General features: G+C 38.5%; 1 protein-coding gene across 1 annotated transcript; it reads left to right on the top strand.

The window, feature by feature from the left end:
* The first annotated feature begins 1,912 nt into the window (after positions 1-1,912).
* On the top strand, positions 1,913-19,868 carry AXR4 (alpha/beta-Hydrolases superfamily protein). Its single transcript, XM_028206139.2, has 2 exons — positions 1,913-4,114; positions 19,430-19,868. The coding sequence occupies exons 1-2, from the start codon at positions 2,930-2,932 to the stop codon at positions 19,676-19,678; spliced, it is 1,434 nt and encodes a 477-aa protein (XP_028061940.2). The 5' UTR covers positions 1,913-2,929; the 3' UTR covers positions 19,679-19,868.
* The last annotated feature ends 1,992 nt before the right edge of the window (positions 19,869-21,860 follow it).

Genomic DNA, 21,860 nt, shown 5'->3' with positions numbered 1-21,860 from the left:
TTTAGGTCCTAGGGTTTGATAGTATGAATGAAATGCTGTGTATAAAGTATGATTTTCATAATAACTATACTAGGGAAAAAATCCATATTATATATACAAACAGCATGACACAGATCAAGCAACAGTATAGTTTTTCACTCGAATGTATTCTTATTCTTGGAGAGATTGTTTTTACAACTCAAATTCTCACTTTTAAAAGTGACCTTGATTTTACTTTTATTTTCTACAAGGTCATGGCCAGCCCTCCACTATTGTTTTTTTTCATTAATTTGATTTAAATTTAAGCAGAAGGCTTGAATTTAGTGGGTGTTTGGGATGTTAGCTTAAGCTACCTCCTTTTTTGAAAATTATTTTTTATTTTTTATTTTTTTGTGTTTAGTGATTTATTTATTTAAATTATGTCATTTTTTATTTTATTTTTTTGCCCGTCTTGTATAGATGAATTTAAAAATTTTGAAACAGTCAAAATAAGTAGGGATGACAATTTGAATCTGGCCCGATGGGGATGTGGCATCTTGATCTCGATTTGAGCGATTTTTTTTTCCAAAAATACCGCCGACATGACGGGGATGGTATTTAAAAATCAATCTTCAATCAGTTTTCGGGCCAAGGACGGGGATAAGTGTCCTGGCCTCACCCCTTTCCCAATTTGTCTTCGAAGTAAAATTATCAGTTTACCCCTATATATATATATATATATAAATCAAATCCTAAAACATTACACAATCACTCACACTCATACACAGGGACGACTGCCTCTCCATCTTCTCTTGCTCGGTCTCTCTCTGTCTCTCTCTAAAACCCTCTTATCACCGCCGACTCCCTCCTTCCCCTGTCCTCTTCTCAACAGAGACGACCGCCTCTTATCTTCTCTCTCTCGATTTCTCTCTCTCTTTCTCTGATTGGAGTGAGGCAGCAGACGGAGGTAACAGATCTAGCGAATAAGTCAGAAACGATGGCGATCTAAACTTTGGATCTTCACTGATCGAGGCACTCCCTCATTATCGCAATTCAGCAATAAACCGCCAAGAAATTTGAGCAACTCATCGATTTGATAAAAAAGAAGCAGATCTATTGTCTATATATATGTGTGTGTGTGTGTGTATGTATAATGAACAAATTTTTCTGGTCCTCTAGGTTTCAATTTTTTTGGTCCCTCTGCTAGTTTGGTTGCTAAAAAAAATTTAGGAGAAAAAATTAGTGAAAAATAAAAAGAATAGAGAATCAAATTTATCTTGATTTCTTTTACATTCTCCCCAGTTTAGTTCATGGTAATAAATAAGAGAATCTGTTGAAGGAGAAGTTTGTTTCTTTTTCCCTGTCCCTTCTCATATCTCTGTGATATGCAAAATTCCAAAAAAAAAAATTCGGGGATTTTTCAAGGTTGGGGAAACCCAATTCCCGTTCAGGGGTAGGGGCAGTGGGCTGATGGATTTGCCGTCGAGGATTGGGGATGGGAATGGAAATGAAAAATTTTGTGCCTTCGAGGATCGGGGACGGGGAGTGTGATCCCCAGCCCCATCCTGCCACGCCCCGTTGCCATTCCTAAAAACAAGCAAAAAAAGTTATTTCAAGTTTATTTTTGTTTTTAATCTTTTGATTCATCCCGTCGAGTTGAATTTACAAGCGTAAGTTTTTTTTTAATTTTTTTTAAAAATTTAGTAAAGATGAAAAAAAAAAGAAGTAAATTATGAACATTCACGTATGAATTATACTAATCTTTTTAGTAATTTTCAACAAATGTTTTTCAAAATTTCCCTTTTACCCAAAAATTCATTTTTCATCAAATTTAATGAAAAAGAAAATTATCTCTAATTTTTTATATTTTAATTTTTTAATTAAATTTAAATTTAATAAATTTTTAATTTGATGAAAATAATATTTCATTCTTGATTTGATGAATGAAAGGGGGTGAAGATGATTTTTAAGAAATCTTTTATTAAAAATAAATTTAGAGGTTAAGGATAGGAAATGCTTTAAGCAATCACTATTTTTTCTATATTTTATTCTTAAAACTGGGAAGCGCCAAGACAGGACTCGGGTCGAAAACGTTCGGTGCATCAAAACGAAGCGTTTTTGGAAGAATTACGTACAAAACAGTGTCGTTTTGTATGGGAGAGGTTGCATCTTTAAAAAAATAAAAAATTACTTAGTCGGACAGAAAAAATAAAATAAAAAAAATACACAAATATTATATGTTACAAGGGATAAATTACAAACACATCCTTTGAGATTTATTTAAATTACAAATTACTTTTTGTAATTTTAAAAATTAAATTATGCTCTTCAAGATTTCTAATTTTATAATAAATAGGTCATTTTATTAATAAATTATCAAATTAATTAATAATTTTTAATAATGTTAAAATTTTATTTCAATTAATAATTCAGATAATTTTATTATTATACAGGTAGACAGTTAGAAATTTCACTTTTTCAATTAATTCTGTTAGATAAAAAATTCTGACGGAGAGGTAAGTGTAATTTTTCAAATCACATGACACAATTCATATTTTAAATAAATCTTAGGAATGTATTCATAATTTACCTATATTATAGCTTTATACTTGCACGGTATCACAAAAGAAAAATAATTTAGAATTCTAATAAAAAAGCTTTAATAACCCTAATGTAATGTAATGTGATATTTTAATTTTAATTTTTTTTTTTTATTATCTACCACATCATTACAACTCAACCAAAGTTTTAAAATTAAAAAGAGATATCATTGCTAATCTCAAAATAACTTTCATCTCTCTTATTTTTGTAATTTATCTCTCATATTTTTGTAATTTTTTTTATAAAAAAAAAAAAAAAAAAAATTCCACTTTACATCTCTCTCTCTCTCTCATCCCCATTTCCACCAAAGTCCAGCTTTTTCAGTTCAGTCTATGTTACTGGCTTTCCACGATCTTTCAAGCTCTCTACAATGGCGATCATTACCGAAGAAGAGCAAGAACCAGCACAACCCCCAAACCCCAAAACCTCACCACCACCACCACCACCACCACCGACCCACAAACAACCTACCTCCCAATCAAACCCCTTCACTTTCTGGTTCTACTCCACCCTCACAGTCTCTCTCATCACTCTCCTCTTCGTTTCTCTCTCTACCCTTTCCCCCCAAGACCCCAAAACCTGGTTCCTCTCTCTCCCCACCAATCTCCGCCACCACTACTCCAAGGGTCGAACCATCAAGGTCCAAACAATCCCAAACCATCCACCAATTGAAGTCTTCACAATCCAAGATGGTCCACTCAAATCAGACGCTAGTGTTCTCATTGTACATGGGTTGGGTTGTAGTTCTTACACTTTTCGCCAATTAGTCAAGTCTTTGGGCTCCAAAGGCCTCCGTGCCCTCGCCATCGATCTGCCCGGTTCTGGGTTTTCTGATAAATCGATGACGGTGATGGAAGAGAGTGAGAGTGGGGGTTTAGAAAGGGTTTGGGAGCTTTACAGTGATATTAAAGAGAAGGGTTTGTTTTGGGGGTTTGATCAGTTGGTTGAAAAGGGGTATGTGAATTATGAAGCAAATGAGATTCGGGTTTCAAGGAGAGAGGTGGTTAAGGCAATAGAATTGGGGCCTGAAGAAATGGGTAGGGTTTTAGGGCAAGTGATTGATTCTATGGGATTGGCACCTGTGGATTTGGTTTTGCACGATTCGGCGTTGGGATTGGGCGCAAATTGGGTGTTGGAGAATTCGGGGTTGTTGAGGAGTGTGACCCTTCTTGACACCACTTCAAGTTCCCCAGCTTTGCCTTTGTGGGTATTGGCAATGCCGGTGGTTAGAGAACTTGTTTTAGGGTTTAGGTTTGTGTTTGTGAGGGTTCTTGAATTGTTTTGTTCAAAATCAGTTGGTGGTTTGGATGTAGAGGCTCATAGGATTCTTTTGAAGGGGAGGGACGGGAGGAGAGCAATTGTAGGAATGGGGAAGAAGTTGAATTGTAGTTTTGATTTGGTGGAATGGGGTAGTTCAGAGGGGTTGAAAGGTTTGCCAATGCAAGTGATTTGGTCCAGTGGTTGGTCCAAGGAATGGAGTGAGGAGGGACACCAAGTTGCCAATGCACTTCCAAGGCCATCATTTGTCACGCATTCTGGTGGACGCTGGCCTCAGGTGAGGATCATAAAATCCTGCTTTTCTTTTCCTTTCTTTTATGTGATGAACTTCATGTTTTCAGATGCCGTTGACAAGAATGATTCTGGATGAAGTTGTGCATATTGACTTAGTTTTTAACCAACATATCAAGCTTGAGTTTTTATGACTTATAATGAGTTTCAGGATTTGAATAGCTTCACAAATGTGAGATTGTATGGTAGAGAACTAGCTTTGATTAGTTAATAAGGTCAATTTTTGAACTAGAAATTTATTGACTTCACAATTGAACCTCTGCAAGATATGGAACTCTGGCAGATTTTGGCCATGTTTTTATGGGTATGACGTTCTATTGTATAGGACTAAAAATATGCCCATAATTGGAAAAAGTGGATACAGGCCCATTGCTTGGTGGAAAAATAGTTGTGTCTACCATCTAGCAGATTTAAGTCCAGGGAAGTCAAGTCACTATGTCCTACAGCAAAAGGTTAGGTTTCCAACTATTTTACCCAGGCCAAACTCCCAGAACCTCAAATTGATGGAATCGACATGGGATGATCCTTTAACATTTAGACAAATTTGATACCATATGGTGCGTTGCTAGTTATGCCTTCTGACATAATTAGCTGATGAAAGAATTCAGATGTAATTTACCAATTTTATGATGCAGAAATTCCTCTAATACAGTTGAACAACTGATTGTTGGGAAAGATTTATTAAAATATCAGTGACATGACATGGACACCTTTCTTAAAGTGTGGTGATTTCTAGGCTTAATCTCAGCGTCTTATACTTTCCATAAACAAAAGAAATGATTAACCATTTCAAATTATATGGAGTCGTCCCTTTCTTGTTTGATGATCTCACCTATTGAAACATACTTTTGCAGCCAGGAAGTGTTGCTTCCCATAAGCATAATCATAGTGTCAGGTTCTCTTTGTTTTTGTGTGAATTATTTAATTTCCAGAATTGGATTGGATATAACAAAGCAAGTTTCAAGCTGTGCATAAGTTGTCAGGTCTATTTGTAGGTTTCTTTTTATTCCTTCAGCATAATACACATCTTGTGTAATATTTTTTGTGTGAATAAAGTTTTTCTCCATTTTGGCTTTACATTTTTCTTACGGTTGTGTAAACCAAAACCCTTAAAATGACTAAAAGGAAAAAAAAAATGTCATGTCTTCTGTGTCTGTAATGGAGAGATGCTCATCTCTAGCATTTTCTATTCTATGAGACTTTTTCAGGAGTGATTTACATGGAAACGAATGTCATCCAGAGTTGTTGGAATAAGGTCATTTCAAATAAACGAGGGAGTTTTAAAAATATCATATCTGATAGAAACAGTACTAGTTACGATTATCAGTAAATTCAGATTTTGGTAGTAACCAATCTGAAAGGTGCATTTTCATCTTTAGCTTTCCTTAGATGATCCCAGTGGTTCTGTTGACTACAAGTTCAATATTTGCCATGTTTTATAATTCCATGAATAAAACATGGAAGAGAACTAGTTGAATGATTCTCATCCTCATTTTACCAAATCCTTAAACTTGATTTGGCAGCTATTGTTTGGTTAGACAATGCATACCCACTTTGGAAACCTAAAACAAAGCCTATGGGGCTCACAGTTTACGAAATGACTTTTTTGTCTGAAGAAAAATGTCCATGGTGTGTTTCCTAAATTAGAGTCAGTTTATTACTGGTTGCTTTTCATTTTCTTATGTTTTCGGAGTCAAGGTATTTTGGTAATTTCTAGTTTATTGGACTTGAACTCTAGAATTGGTCAACAGGGCATGCTACAGGTCTAGTTATGTTCTTTTGGGTATTATCTGTGGTCAACAGTAAATCTAGGATATTTTGTTTTTACTGAAGAGTCGAAAGTGTATTGGTTTCCTGAACTGAAGCCTTACTACTATTAGAATTAGGAGCAGCAACCTATATATGTGCATATAATCTTCCTTGTCAGTGAAAAGTTGAATCTTGAGAATTCGGTGTTGTATTAGTGAGCTTTTGTGTAGTATTTGCAAGTGTATGCATGTTTTTTTCCTCTCTTCTTCACTTTCTTCTAGTATATAGCCCTTGACAAAGTAGAATAGTAAAAAAGGATTCTTGTAGCCGACCCTACTAGAGTGGGAGACAAAGCTTAGGTTAGTTTGGTTTGGTTTTCTTCTTTTTCTTGTTCTCCAAACAAGAATAACTTTGTTGTTCTAGGTTATTGTTCACGGCCCAGGACCAGTCTCCTTTTCAGCTTTAAAGCACCACCAATGTTAGCCTAAACAATTTCCAATCCTTTACCTTCGAATTGACACCAAAATCCCATAAAATCATCGGTGTCCAGACCTTCCAGCACCACTTTTTCTAAAAATACAGTAATTTGCCATGTTGGCAATCAATCAAAATCTTGCACCTGTTTGTCTACAATCCCTATAAACTTTCTTTTTCCCTCATTAAGCCCCGACTCTACTAGCTTTTCACCACCCTAACCCTCCATAAAACCAATAGTAGGCAGCTTGATTTTTACTTTCTAAAAGTTGTCCTACATCAAACTCTGATTTGTATCTGAAACTCTTGACAAATATTTGCATCACGGTAGAACTACAATTGAGCATATGATTGGGTTCTATATGGTATTGCATGAATAATTATAATTATTTGTTGAAGAAAGATATGATGGTTCATGTTTAGGTGTTTGGGATGTAAAATCCAGCTTATATATTAGATATAGGTGTGGTTTGGGAAGTGGATTGGCTTTTTGGCTATTTTAGCCTGGGGCTAAAAAACCTGGTTTGGGATAGGCTTTTTGGCTTTTTTGAAACCCAAATGCCCTTATAGTGAAAGTATCAAACTACACAAACGGTCTTTGCTTTTAATATATATATATATATTTCAATTTGTTTATTTTTTTGTCTGGTAGGGCAATTTATGTTTTGTTTTTTTGAAAATTACGTGGAAAATGAATTCACAAACTTGGATAATTTTCTTGTCTTTTTTTTTCGTAGTTTTTTATTATTTTGTTTCTTGGTTTTTGAAAGGCATCATTAATTTTTTTTTTAATTTCTTTTATTAATTAGCAGATCTGTAGTTAGAAAAAAAAAAAAAAACAAACAAACAAACAAAACAAAACATAACATGAATCTCAATTTACCTAAAAAAAAAAAATCACAGAATGGTATCAAGATTAGCATTTGTAGTTCCAAAAAAAAAAAAAAAAAAAGGAAGTATTTGGCTACAGTTCCATGACAGAGCAGTGGGTTTCTTACATGCTGAAAAAAAAAATTGACATAAACAAAGCAAACACAAATCAAAAAAACAACCACAGATGCCCAAAAAAAAATGGCGGAAGATGTTTAATCACCCACAACAATGGCTTTGATAGATGAACCCACCAAATCAGGTTGAAGGTGACGGATTTACGCACAAACAAAGCAAAAACAAAACAGAAAAGCAACCAGTACCTGAAGATCAGTGGTGTTTCAGACGGCGAGTTCTTCTTTGGCGTTCTTCGCGCGATGTGTCCTTCGATTCCGATCGGCTTTGGCATTGTTTACGCAATGTCTTCGCCGTTCGGCATCCCCGATTCGCCCCTTCGCTTTAGCGTGTTGTTGGTGTGACCTAGAATAATTTCAGTGTTGCGTGTGTGGTGAGGCGGTGCTCATGTGAAGCAGAGTGAGAGCGGGGTAGTTTGGTAAATTCACCCTGGCCTAGGACAATGCATAGCATGTGAATCTCTTGTCTGCTAGTGGCTAATTTAGCCTTTTTTGGACTGTAGTGGCTATTTTAGCCCAAATCTCCCTTCCCAAATGGAGGCATAGCCAATCAATAATTAATTATTTGTCCACAGGATTTGGGAAGGCAGATTTGGGCTAAAATAGCCACTACAGTCCAAAAAAGGCTAAATTACCCACTAACAGACAAAGGAGATTCATGTGCTATGCATTGTCCCAGGCCAGGGTGAATTTACCAAACTATCCCCCTCCCACTCTGCTTCACCATAGCACCGCCCCACCACACACGCAACATTGAAATTATTCTAGGTCACACCAACAACACGCTGAAGCGAAGGGGCGAATCAGGGACGTTGAACGGCGAAGATATCGCGTGAACAATGCCAAAGCCAATCGGAACCGGATGACACATTGCGCGAAGAACGCCAAAGAAGAACTCGCCGTCTGAAACACCACCGATCTTTAGGTACTGGTTGCTTTTCTATTTTGTTTGTGCTGAATCCATCGCCTTCAACCCGATCTGTTGGATTAATTTGTCAAAGCCATTGTTGTGGGTGATTAAACATTTTTTGCCATTTATTTTTGGGCATCTGTGGTTGTTTTTTTGATTTGTGTTTGCTTTGTTTATGTCAATTTTTTTTTCCCGCATGTGAGAAACCCACTGCTCTGTCATGGAAATGTAGCCAAATACCCCCCTCCTTTTTTTTTTTGAACTACAAATGCTAATCTTGATACCATTCTGTGACAAATTTTTTTTTTTTTGTGGTAAATTGAGGTTCATGTTTTGTTTTTTTCTGACTGCAAATCTGCTAATTAATAAAAGAAATTTAAAAAAAAAATTTAATAACGCTTTTTCCAAAACCAAGAAACAAAATAATAAAAAACTATGAAAAAAAAAGAAGAAAATTATCCAAGTTTGTGAATTCATTTTCCACATAATTTTCAAAAAAACGAAACATAAATTGCCCTACCAGACAAAAAAATAAACAAATTGAAAAAAAAATAAAAAAATATTAAAAGCAAAGACTAGGCTGACGTTGTTAGCCATTTGTGCAGTTTGGTACTTTCACTATAAGGGCATTTGGGTCATTTCACATGTGGCTGTAAGATAAATTGATAGAGAGAGATACAGAGAGAATGAATTATGTATATTGATTTATGTATTGAATGTTGTTGATGGATGTTACAAAGGTTCAGTTGAACTCCTCTATATAGGAGAGGAGCCGAAAGTTGCAATAATAAAATAAAGTAAAAGGAAAAGAAATATACCCTACTAACAGCTGATATACATTAACATAGAATAATATACTAACAGCCCCCCTCAAACTCAAGGAGGATAGGTACTAACCAACTTGAGTTTGGAGAGAGTAACAAAACAGAAAAATAAGCTGACAAATAAAATTAAAAAATGTGATAGGAGACACTGTATGGTTGTGTCAGACCGTTGTAGAAGACACGGTATGGTCGTGTCGGACCGTTGTAGCAGACAGTTTACGGGGTCATGTCGGACCGTTGTAGCAGACACTGTGTGGTCGTGTCAGACCGATGTAGAAGACAGTTTACGGGGTCATGTCGGACCGTTGTAGCAGGACAGTTTACGGGGTCATGTCGGACCGTTGTAGAAGACAGTTTACGGGGTCATGTCGGACCGATGTAGCAGTTGACCGGAATCAATGTCGGGACAGTTTATGGGGTCATGTCGGACCGTTGTAGCAGACACTGTGTGGTCGTGTCAGACCGATGTAGAAGACAGTTTATGGGGTCATGCCGGACCGGTGTAGAAGACAATTTATGGGGTCATGTCGGACCGTTGTAGCAGACACTGTGTGGTCGTGTCAGACCGATGTAGAAGACAGTTTATGGGGTCATGTCGGACCGATGTAGAAGACAGTTTATGGGGTCATGTTGGACCGTTGTAAAAGCTTGTGGTGGTGCACCAAGGAGGCGACTTAGGGAGTGCGCCATGGGGTGGCTTGAGTGGTTCCCATGGTGTGTAACCATGCTCACCATGATACATGTATAACCCCCCCTCAAACTCAAATAGGTGTGAAGATAGAAACCTATTTGAGGTTGAAACAAAGGGATTGATAAAGCTGGCCGGTGTAGAAGACACTGTATGAGTGTGTATATAGGCTGCCTAAAAGATATACATGGATGTAGATATCGAGCCCTCAAAAGTCGTGCCCTCAAAAGGTGTGCCCGCACCCTCAAAAGGCGTGCCCGATTCATCAAAAGGCGTGCCAAAATGATGGCGAGGCACGTGAGTGCCTTGGCTGGCGTGCCCGTTTGTCTGGCGTCAAGAGGCGCGCGATGCGCGTGGCTGCCTCGGCTATTTAACCAAGACAGAGCCGGAGGCCGAGGCAGAAGCAAAAAACCCTGCGAAATCCTCTGTAAAACTCTTCGTTGTGCTGAGAGAGAGAGTCTGTAACACTCTGTTGCGAGAGAAAATGGCTTCTTCGTCCTGCCCTCTGCTTACTCTCTTTCCCGACCTCAACGAGTCCACAAGAGAGATAACTGGTGCGGTGTCCCGTGAACCTCAACCAAACACCACTGGGTTTGCTCCGTTGAACTTTCCGATGCAGTCGGTGGAGCAAAAAATGGCAGTGCAAACGGATGTGGAGGCGAATCAGTATACTTTGAAGGCATGTGTGGAGTCCATGACGGCGGTCACAAACTTGTCGCACCGGCTGCAGAGTAAGACAAATGAGGTGCAGCAATTAAACTCCCAGCTGGCTCTGCTCCAACGCATGTATAAGGATGCGCGAGCAGAGATAAGCGTGCTAAGGGCAGAAAACAAGGAGCTGAAGCGGAAGGCCACCGTGATGTTCCGATTTGGAGGGCCGCCATATGCTGCAGTGGAGGAGCAGGGAGTAGTGATCGTGCCCAGTGGAGTGGGAAACACGGAGGCAACACCGGCAAGGACCGCCCAGGACGGAGGCAAGAAGAAAAGGCCGGCGGCAGAGTAGAGAAAAAATCCCACCTGTGAATGTGGTGGTTTGTTTGTATTTTATTTTATTTTATTTTATTTTATTGTATTTTTTTTTTTTTATTATTATTATTATTATTTTTTTTTATGTGGAAACATGGGTGATCGGGGTGAGCCCGACATGAATAAAATGAGTGAGTTTGGTGTGCAGATCTTCCTCTGCGTCGTGTTTTTTTGTTTTGTTTTGTTTTTTTTTTTTTTTGTTGTTTTTGTGTGTTTGTTTGTTTTTTTTTTTTTTTTTTTTTGTTTTTAATAATAATAAAAAAAAAAAAATGTAATGAAAAATGAATTGAAAAGGGCGGGCTCACTGTCCGTGGAAAGGGGTTTGAAATAAAGAAATAAAAGAGGGAAGGGAGTGCTGGGGTGGGTGGGTGGGAAAGTATGGAAAAGTGGTTTAAATAAAGAAATAAAAGAGGGAAGGGAGTGCTGGTGTGGGGTGTTGGGAAAGTATGGAAAAGTGGTTTAAATAAAGAAATAAAAGAGGGAAGTGAGTGCTAGTGTAGGGTGGTGGGAAAGTATTTGAGTGCAGAGTGGAAAATTCATAACAAAATTAAAGAAATGTAATATGCTTGTAGGCTGCGTTATGCTCTTTTCTTTTTTTTTTTTTTTTTTTTAAGAAAAAGTGTTGTTCTCTCTCTCTCAGCACCGAGAGAGATGAAATCACGTGGGTAGCGTTTCTTTTCTGGAATTCAATAACACACACACACACAGGTTGGAGAGTGGACATGAGTTCTGTCAATCGTGCTTGGTTGAACAACTAGAATCTGCAATTAAAAGCCGTGATGGGTTCCCCCTTGGTTGTGCCCGTGAGATGTGTGGTGAGCACATCTTGCTCATGGATTTGAGGTTTCTGTTATCTTGTGAAAAGTTGGAAGAACTCTGCAGGGCTTCTCTGGGGGCATTTGTGGCATCTAGTGGTGGTAAATAGAAGTTGGGCCCATCTCCCGACTGCCCTTCAGTTTACAGGGTAGCGGAACCGGGGGCGACTTGTTGGCCGTTTGCATGTGAGGCGTGCTAGGCGGAAACATGTACTGGTTGTCACTTGGAGTATCACCCGTTCATTTGAAGTGCAAGCAAGCCCACCACCTGTGCTCCATGGACAGAAGATGTGGGCAAAGGGCGTATTGTAGCAGAGTCTACTTCACCGGTTGGCAATGGCACCGCCGGGTTACTGTTTATAAATGGTATGCCATCTCCTTTGTCTGGGCTCGCTGCCGGGAGTATTGCGGTCGGAGCCGGGCTTGGCGACATCGATTCCCGAGGCTGGAATGGCCATGGGTATGCTGGAGATGATGATACGATGCCGACTGAACTCGGTGATGGGTTGACTGGGTGAGTCAAGGACAGCGACTCGAAGGAGTTGGGCGTGAAGATGGTGGACTCGAAGAAACTTCAAGGTATGTGTAGAAAATTCTAGCGGATTAGATTGAGGTCCGGCGGGCGGCCAAGGCGAGGTTGCCGCCCGCCGGGGAAGCGAAAAATACTAAGTTCTTAACATTGCTCTGATACCATGTAAGATAAATTGATAGAGAGAGATACAGAGAGAATGAATTATGTATATTGATTTATGTATTGAATGTTGTTGATGGATGTTACAAAGGTTCAGTTGAACTCCTCTATATAGGAGAGGAGCCGAAAGTTGCAATAATAAAATAAAGTAAAAGGAAAAGAAATATACCCTACTAACAGCTGATATACATTAACATAGAATAATATACTAACAGTGGCCACCTCACGAAAAAGCCTATCCTATCAAGTTTTTTAGCCTCAAGCTAAAATAGCCAAAAAGCCAACCCACTTCCCAAACCACACCTTAGAGTCATTGTCATTTAGTTTGCTTTTCTGAGTTAGGTTTCAGCTGATCACATTTCAGTCTTACTATACTTCAAAAGCTGGATACCTGGAGCTTCATTTATTTTTTCCCTCTATATTCATTTTCTTATTTGTTAAATTAGCATATTAACATTTATCATGGGCCTTGGCACACATACTACACAATTATCCTGGTATCATATATGCATATAAAAGCAAATGCATGTCAACCAAGCAAGATGTACTCACTTGGTTTTGATTTTCAAACAAAATTGATCTTAGATAAATGTCTGAAGAGACTGGGCAGTGGATTCTCTCTCTCACTGAGAAGAAGAAACTTGGGAATCTATGAGTATATATATATATGTATATATATTTGGGTTAATTTTACTTTCTACCCCTGAACTATTGCCCAATTGTGTACTTGGCCTTTTTTTTTTTTTTAGGTACATCGGAAAGTTAAAAAAAAATACAGCAAGGCTAAGCCCTCTCCATAGCTCTACCAATGATGTCTGCTACTAGCAGACTCCTAATTTCTGCTGGTGGTTCATTCACCACCAGTATATCCTTTGGTTGCTCCGCTCCAAGCTTTGCTAGTGCATCCGCACACAAGTTTCCTTCCTTGTAGATATGTTGCACAGTACATTCACACTCACGCATAATGATCTTAGCATCTTCTATTAAGCCTCTGTATGGGGAGTTGATGTCTGTCTCCTCTGTTAAAAGTGTCACAGCTTGCATGGCATCAGTTTCAATAATCACTTTATTCATACCCTTTTGTAGCAGCACTGTTAAGCCTTTGTATATGGCCCATAACTCATTTTCAAGACTGGTCCCATCCTGTAGTCTGCCATAATAACCACACACCCATGCTCCTGCTTCATCTCTGAACTGGCCCCCAAATCCTCCTGCACCTCCAAGCTTCCTACAACCATCTGTATTGAGTTTAATTTGACCTGCAGGAGGTAAAGTCCACTTGATTAGTGTGAAGGCTGGTTTGGGGTTAACAATGGCTAGAGTAAAAGCCTGGTTAATTTCATTAGCAAAATCAAAAACAAACTTCACACTCTCCTGGGTACAAATCACAATGTTTTCAAAAATTTTGGAGTTCCTGGTTTTCCAAATTTTCCAAAGGCACACAACAAAAACAGTAGACCAAGTGAGATGCTTATTGAAATGTTTTTTGTTTCTGGCATTAAAGGTAAGCCAATCCTGCCAAGGTTTATTATACATTTGTTGATACCATTCCCTCCCAAAGATAGCTAACCAAACAGCTTTGGCTTTATAGCAAATCCTGAAAAGATGGTTCAAATCTTCCACCTCCCTACAGCTGAGGCATAAAGGATCAGAGGTCAGACCTCTTTTAACCCTTATCAGATTAGTTAAGAGTTTACCATGGAGGGCAGTCCACAAAAACTTTTAATTTTCTGAGGTAATCTCAGTTTCCACAGCCAGCTCCAATCTTCCTCAGTACCTATATTGCCAGAAATGATGTTATTTGCACTTGAGGTAGTGAACACACCATCAGATGAGCCCCTCCAAGTAGGGATATCCAGATCAGAGGTGGGTGGGGGGGGTAGCTTCTGGATGATAGCTGAAATATTAGGGGAGAATAATTCATTCATCAGCACTACATCCCAAGTGCCTTCCTCATTAATAATATCATTAACATTGAGCCCACCAATCCCATTAAGGCTAGATTGTGGTGATTTAGCTGCAAGATCTACTAGTGGCTTGCTGCCACACCACCAGTCTTTCCACACATCTACACTCTTACCATTGCCAATTTCTCATTTCACCCCTTTCCTCAAAATTTTTCTGGTCTTTAAAATGCCTCTCCACACATGAGAAGCAGGCCTGCCTTTAGGCCATTCATGTAAGGAGGTTGTCTTAAGGTATTTACACTTAAGAACATCCTTCTGCAAACCTTCCTTATCACAAATCAGATTCCAACCCAACTTGGATAGAAGGGCTAGATTCTGATTCCTAACCTTTTTAATGCCAAGGCCACCAAGTTTCTTTGACTTGCAAACCTCATCCCACTTAACCAAATGCATTCTTTTCTTATCTTGGGTATCACCCCAAAGGAAATTCCTGTTAAGTCTATCAATCTCATTACAGACATTAACAGGTAATTCCAAAGTTTGCATAGTGTAGGTGGGTAGAGCAGAACTCACAGACTGGATGAGGGTGGTTCTCCCTGCCATGGACAGCACACTGGTTTTCCAACCAGCAAGCTGTTTTTGCATCCTCTCAAGGATTGTTCTGAAGTGTCCTCTATTCACTCTCCCATGAATGAGAGTCACTCCTAGGTATTTCCCTAACTCTGCAGTCGGGCATACCACACTTGGAGCTTAGATCTCTGGCCTTTCTCTTATCATAATTAGGAGAGACATTCATGATTGTGTTACAATTTCTCATGTCAGCCTTAGCAAAAAGGAGTAGATCATCAGCAAAAAAAAGGTGGGTCAGGCAGGGTCCTCCTCTAGCAACCTGTATGCCTTTCCACTCTATTTTCAGCCTTGGATCTAATCATGTTGGAGAGCCTTTCTAAGCACAGAACAAACAGATAGGGAGAGAGGGGGTCTCCCCGTCTCAATCCCTTTTGAGGCTTGAATTCCTGGAGAGGCTCTCCATTCCACAAGATAGCAGTACTCACTGAAGTGACACAACACATCACCAGCTCAATAATGTTGGCATCAAGATTAAATTCTTTCAAAGTTTGTTCCAAAAAATCCCAAGATATGTTATCATAAGCTTTTTTCAAATCAATTTTCAAAATCATTCCCCCAATTTTACCTTTCTTGTGGGTCAAAGTATGAATGTTTTCTTGGGTGATGATGATGTTGTGACTAGTGGATCTACAAGGAACAAAGCTACATTGGTTAGGACTGACAATTTTAGTCAAAAGGGGTCTGATTCTACCAACGATGATTTTGGCTATAATTTTATAAGACACATTGCAAAGGCTAATGGGTCTGAATTGTTTGATGTTCACAGGGTTCTCAATTTTGGGAATAAGGGCAATTAAAGTTCTATTGATGATAGGGGGAATGTTATTACTTTTAAAACAGTTTTGAACAAACTCACAAACAGTAGTGCTGATAGTATTCCAGTAGGTGTGGTAAAACACAGCTTGGAAACCATCTCTACCAGGGGCTTTAAAGGCCTTAATATTCTTCACGGCCCTCCATATTTCATCCCTAGACACCTACTTAGTCAACTCAGCATTGTCCTCCTGACTAATCAAGTTAGGAGTTAAATTGTTCCAGTGGTCAGGTGAAGTAGGAGTGAAATTAAGAAGATTCACAAAATACTCAAGGATAAGAGATTTCAACTCAGCAACATTTTCTATCCACATACCTCTCTCATTCTTGAGGGTTTCAATTTTGCACTTCCTTCTTTTAGTCAGGGTAGCTAAATTGAAAATTTTAGTATATCTATCTCCCTGGGTAATCCAGTTGGATCTGGATTTCTGGAACCATAGAATTTCCTCTTGAAAGAGAATTTTATTGTATTGCTCAATAAGATTCATTTCAAGCAAGTGTAGGTTGTGGGAATAATTGAAAAACTGGGATTTCTGGATTCCTTCAATCCTCCCAAGAAGCCACCTCTTATTCTGGAAAATGTTCCCAAAAGTCTTTCTATTCCACACACTAGCTTTAAGGGCTAGACTATCGAGTTTATCAGTAAGAGAGGGGGGGAGTCCCTCCAATTCTTATCCACAACAGATTGGAACCCCTCATGAGATATCCAAGCAGCCACAAACTTAAAAGATTTGGTACTAGGGTTAGAATGAGACTTACTTTGAGTGAAAATCATCATTGGTGAGTGGTCTGAGTAGGTCTGAGGGAGATTCTGAACTAGACGTTCAGGGAAGCTGGTTCTCCATTCTGTGTTGTACATCGCTCTATCCAATCTTACCATAGTATTGGCCCAGCCTTGTCTGTTATTAGTCCAAGTCAGTCTGGGCCCTATGCACCCCAGATCCATTAAATTACAGTTGTTCATTCTATCTAAGAACTTCTTGCTTCTCCTCTGATCTTGGCTTTGGGTCTGGCTCAGGTTTCCCGACAAGCTTCTCTTCTCTGTTTGAGTGGCAAAATCATTAAAGTCACCAGCTATAAGCCAAGGATCAGCCATGGTTTGGGACGTATCTTCCAGGTGTTGCCAAAGTTCATCCCGTTTCTTACTATGAGGACTAGCATACACTACTGACAGGACCCAATCTCTGTAGTTTTGCCTTGAAATCTTTGCTGTTATCAGTTGTGAGCTTGCCTCACTTACTCTCACATTCACTACACTAGGATTCCAGATCATCCAAATGCCCCCACTACGACCTATAGGATCCACATGAGCTGAAGTGGTAAACCCCATTCTGTTGAAAAACATTCCCATGGAACTAAACTCCACTTTTGTTTCCATAAGAACTATTAAATCAGGTTTATGGAGCTGGACTAGCTCTTTCATATTTCTCTTAAATCTGGTATTGCCTGCTCCTCTACAGTTCCAAATCAATAAATCTATAGATGATTGATCTTGTTTTGGTAGGGGTCTGGTCCAGCAAGTCCAGGAAACCCCTTACTTTGTTTTGGTTATCTACCATTGGCATTGGAGATGTTATGGAAACAAAGTGCCTCTCCTGGCTTGCCTCTATTTGTCTCCGTGGTTGGATCTTCATGTTTACTTCCTCTATCCACCATTCTGAGCTGATGAGGTGAAACACTTTTTTCTCTGGTGTGAGAAACAGCAGCACTCTGTGTTGATTCAATCTGTGGGACTCCACTGGGTAGTTCTCGCCCTCCTCTTCCTCCATGTTTATCTGGTGGATCTCTAACTTTGGATCTGGTAGTATCTTTCCTTGGCTGAGAGCTTATGGGGGGGTGGGAAGGGGTGATAACTAGAGAGTTGGTGGGGGTCTTAACTGGTGATTGATGTTGTGGGCTGTGTGTAGTGGTATCATCCTCAGGTAGGTACTCTGATTGATGTTCCCATGTGCCTCCCTCATTAATCTCTTCCTTACCCTTGATTAAATCTTCTCTTTTCTTCTCTATAGCTGTGTCGAGCTGAGTGGCCCCCATATCCTTTTTGTCCGTGTGGCCTGGTGACTTTTCCTTAAAACCTAAAGTCTGGTGGCCTAGGCTCATGGGTTCTTGTTCTTTTTCTTTTGCAAATTGGGCCTTCTGGTGATCCAGCGGCTCCTCCTCATCTTTCAGGCTTTGAAATCTATTTCCTTGTTGCTGCTTGCCTCCTCTTGGGTTCCTTAAGCTCTTAGCATTTCTCTTTTGGTTTGTGACCTTCATCCATGGCCCAAATTTGGTGCGGCTCATCTCCCCCAAATCTTGCTTCTTGTTAGTAGTCAGCCCAGTGTCCAGCTCAGCTTCTTCCCTCAGCCTTTCTCCTCCGGCAGTAGAGTTCCATTGCTTGTTCACCTCCGGCGGTGTGCTTTCATTACAGGAATCGCTTCTGTGTCCTACCCTGCCACAAGAGAAACAAAATAGGTGTAAATGTTCATATTCCACCATATAAATGTACTTACCTATGGAGAGTTGGGAAATTAGAGGCTTTCGCAGATCCATCTCGACACACACTCTTGCATATTTTCCTCTTGATGCCATAGCTGTGTTAATATCGATCTTTAAAGGGGTTCCTAGAACCTTCGCGATGTGATACAGAGCTTTTTCATTGTAATATTCTATGGGTAGATTTGGGAATCGCACCCATAGAGCTGTAGTGTCTTCTTCAGCATCATCCGATTTGAAGGCTTGCTGCCATTTTCTCACTGTCACATAGTGATCCATGGCTATCCATGGTCCTCCAGTGAATACTTTAGTATAATCATCTAACATATCAAACTTCACAACAAAGAATCCATTACCGATATCTAGGGCTTCAAAATCGGCTTGGAGGCCCCAAATTCGAGTCATCTTCGTCATGAAAAGTTTATACCCTATATTTTTCCCCAATAGTCTTAACTATCAAACACTTTTTCCATGGTTCTCTGATTTTTTTCAGTAGGGCCTGTGGAATTTTGACTCTAGGGATACCCCCAAAGTTTTCTTCTGGAGCATCATCATTGTCCTCGTGGGCTTCATTAGTTGCCAAATCTTCCTCGTCAGATGAGATTTCCTCTACATCACAGTCAAAGCTTTTCTCATTACCACTTTCATTAAACCGTGATTTGAGGAGGGCCTGTTTGAATGATTTCGCTTGATCTATTTTCATATCATGGTTATCATTTTGAGTGCTTCTTCTTGGTTCTGTCTCCCGTATTTCAGTCATTTGCTCATCAGTGGGGAGTGGATTGGCTGCATCTGAATGATCCTCCAGCTGGTTTTCAGCCATATTTTCATCTTCTTTCCCCGATGTGCTTTTAATTTTCTTTGTGCTTCGGATCAGATGATCCTCTTCCTCAGTTGAACAGCCATGGTCGAATCGTGCCTCTCCAACACTCAGAGCTTCGGTAACGGTCATATTTGCGATCATGTGTACTTGGTCTTTGAACTATCTATTGAGTCTATTAAGTCCTTAAAATATAGGCTGTTGATCAAATCTATTAAACCCCTAAAAGGATTACAAAAATAAAATATAAGCTTGAAAGTGTTATAAATTAGTAAAAAAAAGCTACCTAGTTAATATTTTATTACAAAAAAACTTTAAATTTCTATTAGGTCTTCGATTATGATAATTATCTATAAATTGGCAGGTAATTTGCTGTATAACTGAGCTATATGTAAATGTTTTGTTCCAGTTAGTAGTATCTTGTATATTATTGCATTTATATGTTTTAAGAGCCCAATATGTTTTTGTGTTTTAGGATGATGCAGCGGACGAGCTAGCTGAAAGCATTTCTCAGTTTCTGTCCACGTTGCCGAAATCCGTTAGACAAAGTGAGGAAGAGCCAATACCGGAGCATATTCAGAAGATGCTCGACAAAGCAAAAGACAGTGATCATCACCATCACGATGACCACCACGATCATCATGGTCATGAACATGATCGTGGTCATGCTCACACTGCAGGTTATATGGATGCGTATGGGCTTGGTCATGGATGGGCAAGTTGAGTTCTTTTCATTTATATGGCCAACGATGCTTCGTGCGTGCTTTTGTGTTCGTAACATTCTTCAATCTTGGAAGTTTGGTAATTCAAACAAAGCAGAGTGAGTTAGTTCTCTTGGAAGTATGAAGTTGTGTAATACCATAATTTTTTAGTTTATTAAGGTTAATTTTAATCATCTTGTATGATCTTCTCAATCTCTTTAGTTGTGTTTTTATCTCTGTACTCTCTCTCTCTCTCTCTCTCTCTCTATATATATATATATATATATACATATACACACACTAGTCCTTCAGGCCTCGAGAGCTTCAAACACAAATGGCGCGAATTTGTGGTCACTGGTTGACTGGCTGGACGACCACCCGGACGACCGGGTGAAGCATTTGTCTACCGCAGTTGTCATCTTGTCAACCATGGCTATCAGTTTTTTTGTCGGATGACCGGTTAAACAAATTCGAGACAAATTCGCGCCTCAATATTTGAGGCCTGCAGCCCGACTCATATATATATATATATATATATATGTAATTGGACATAATTTAACCTTCCTCGTGGAATTGATTAGTTTTCAAATATTGGGTTTCTTGGACTTGTCCAGCTTTTGAAATGTTTAAAAGGATTTGCTGCTCTGCCGTATTTGTTGATTTTGTGATAGAGAAAATTTCATTTTTATTTCTATATTTTACCTTGATTTTCAATTATACTCTTAGACTTTGAATAATTTTAATTTTACTTTCAAATTTTTTAAAATAGTATTTAGTGTGTTTAGTTTTAGTTTTTTGAAAACCGAATTTTTTATTTTTCGTATTTTTTTGTTTTTGGTGAATATTTTTAAAATTTTAAATAATTTTTTATTTTTTTAGATGTACCTTACTTAGATATATTTAAAATAATAAAATATTTACGAAAAAATATTTTAAAAAATTAATAAATACACAAAAATACGGAAATGTATTGAATTTTTTTATTTTTTTTTTGGTATTTTTTGGTATTTAGTATATTTTTTGAAAAAAATTTCACAAATATTATACTTTTTAAGTATAGTTATGTTAGGTGTCTTAAATTTAAAAAAAAAAAAACTTAAAATATTAAAAAAAATTCATTGAAAACATTAAAATACGAAAATAAAAAGGTAGAATTTTCTGAAAATTGGAACCAAACAAACTGATTAATTTTGCCCCAGCCATCAAATCTGAAATGGAAAAAATTAAAAAAATTATATTTGGTCTCAAATTTAAGCTCATCCCGTCTTATCCAAATTCTCACTTCTGTATCGATAGAGGAGCTTGAAAGAGATGGGGCAACAATGTTGTATGTGGCTTCTGCTGAAACACAGAAATGAAAGCTCTCTCATTCTCCTCCTCCGTCGCAGAACCCATCGTCTTAATCTTCCTAAACCCATGTTTTCCGATCAAAGTTTCCTAACATACCCATCTCCATCCACCTACCTCTCCACATTTACTCCTTCCAAAACCTCTCTCAATTCCCAGACAAACCCTGTCTCATCATTGATCCATCGGTAAATCCTACTCTTTCTCCGAAACCCACATCGTTTCCTAGAAAGTCATTGCCAAATTATCACTCCTCTGTTGGGTATACCTCTTTATTGGAATGTGAAACCCAATTGATTTATTAAAAGAGTTTAATTTGATTTGGTATTAGTTATAATATATTTTTATATATTATATCTAATTTGTGAAAACCTAATTCAATTTGAATACAATTAGGGTTTGATTACAAAACCCAAGATTCAAGAATATATATATATATATATATATATATATATTGTTTTAGTCCTTGGTAAATCAGAGGGTGTAGCGGTAGCAAATTGGTTTTGTGGAAGACAGTGCTTCGGGTGTAACTTTTTGTCCAGTAAGAGAATGGTTGCTGTGTGGATTCGATTTCCAAGGATTTGTTTTTGAACCATAGCATCTTTGATTTGATGCTAGTTTGATTCAGATTTTGGGTCTTTTACAATTCTGGTTCTGAAGATTTTGGTTCATCTATTTGGTGAGATCTTTTCCTTTTGTTTATTTGTGATTATTTGGAATTCACCTAATGGTGGTTTTGTGAGACTATTCGTGTCTCGTTTGTAATCGTTTAGAAACTATTTGGTTGATAGTGGAATCGGATTTCGATCCCGTGGACGTACCTCACATTGAGGGAACCATGTAAAAATTCTTGTATTG

Source organism: Camellia sinensis, chromosome 2, assembly GCF_055761805.1.
Source record: "Camellia sinensis isolate YWXY chromosome 2, ASM5576180v1, whole genome shotgun sequence".
Lineage (NCBI taxonomy): Eukaryota > Viridiplantae > Streptophyta > Magnoliopsida > Ericales > Theaceae > Camellia > Camellia sinensis.
This window is presented reverse-complemented; position numbering and strand designations above follow the sequence as displayed.

Coding starts and splice junctions, on each gene's coding strand:
- AXR4 (XM_028206139.2), top strand. CDS start 2,930: ATGGCGATCATTACCGAAGAAGAGCAAGAACCAGCACAACCCCCAAAC. Junction 4,115..19,429: donor CTGGTGGACGCTGGCCTCAG/GTGAGGATCATA, acceptor TTTGTGTTTTAG/GATGATGCAGCGGACGAGCT.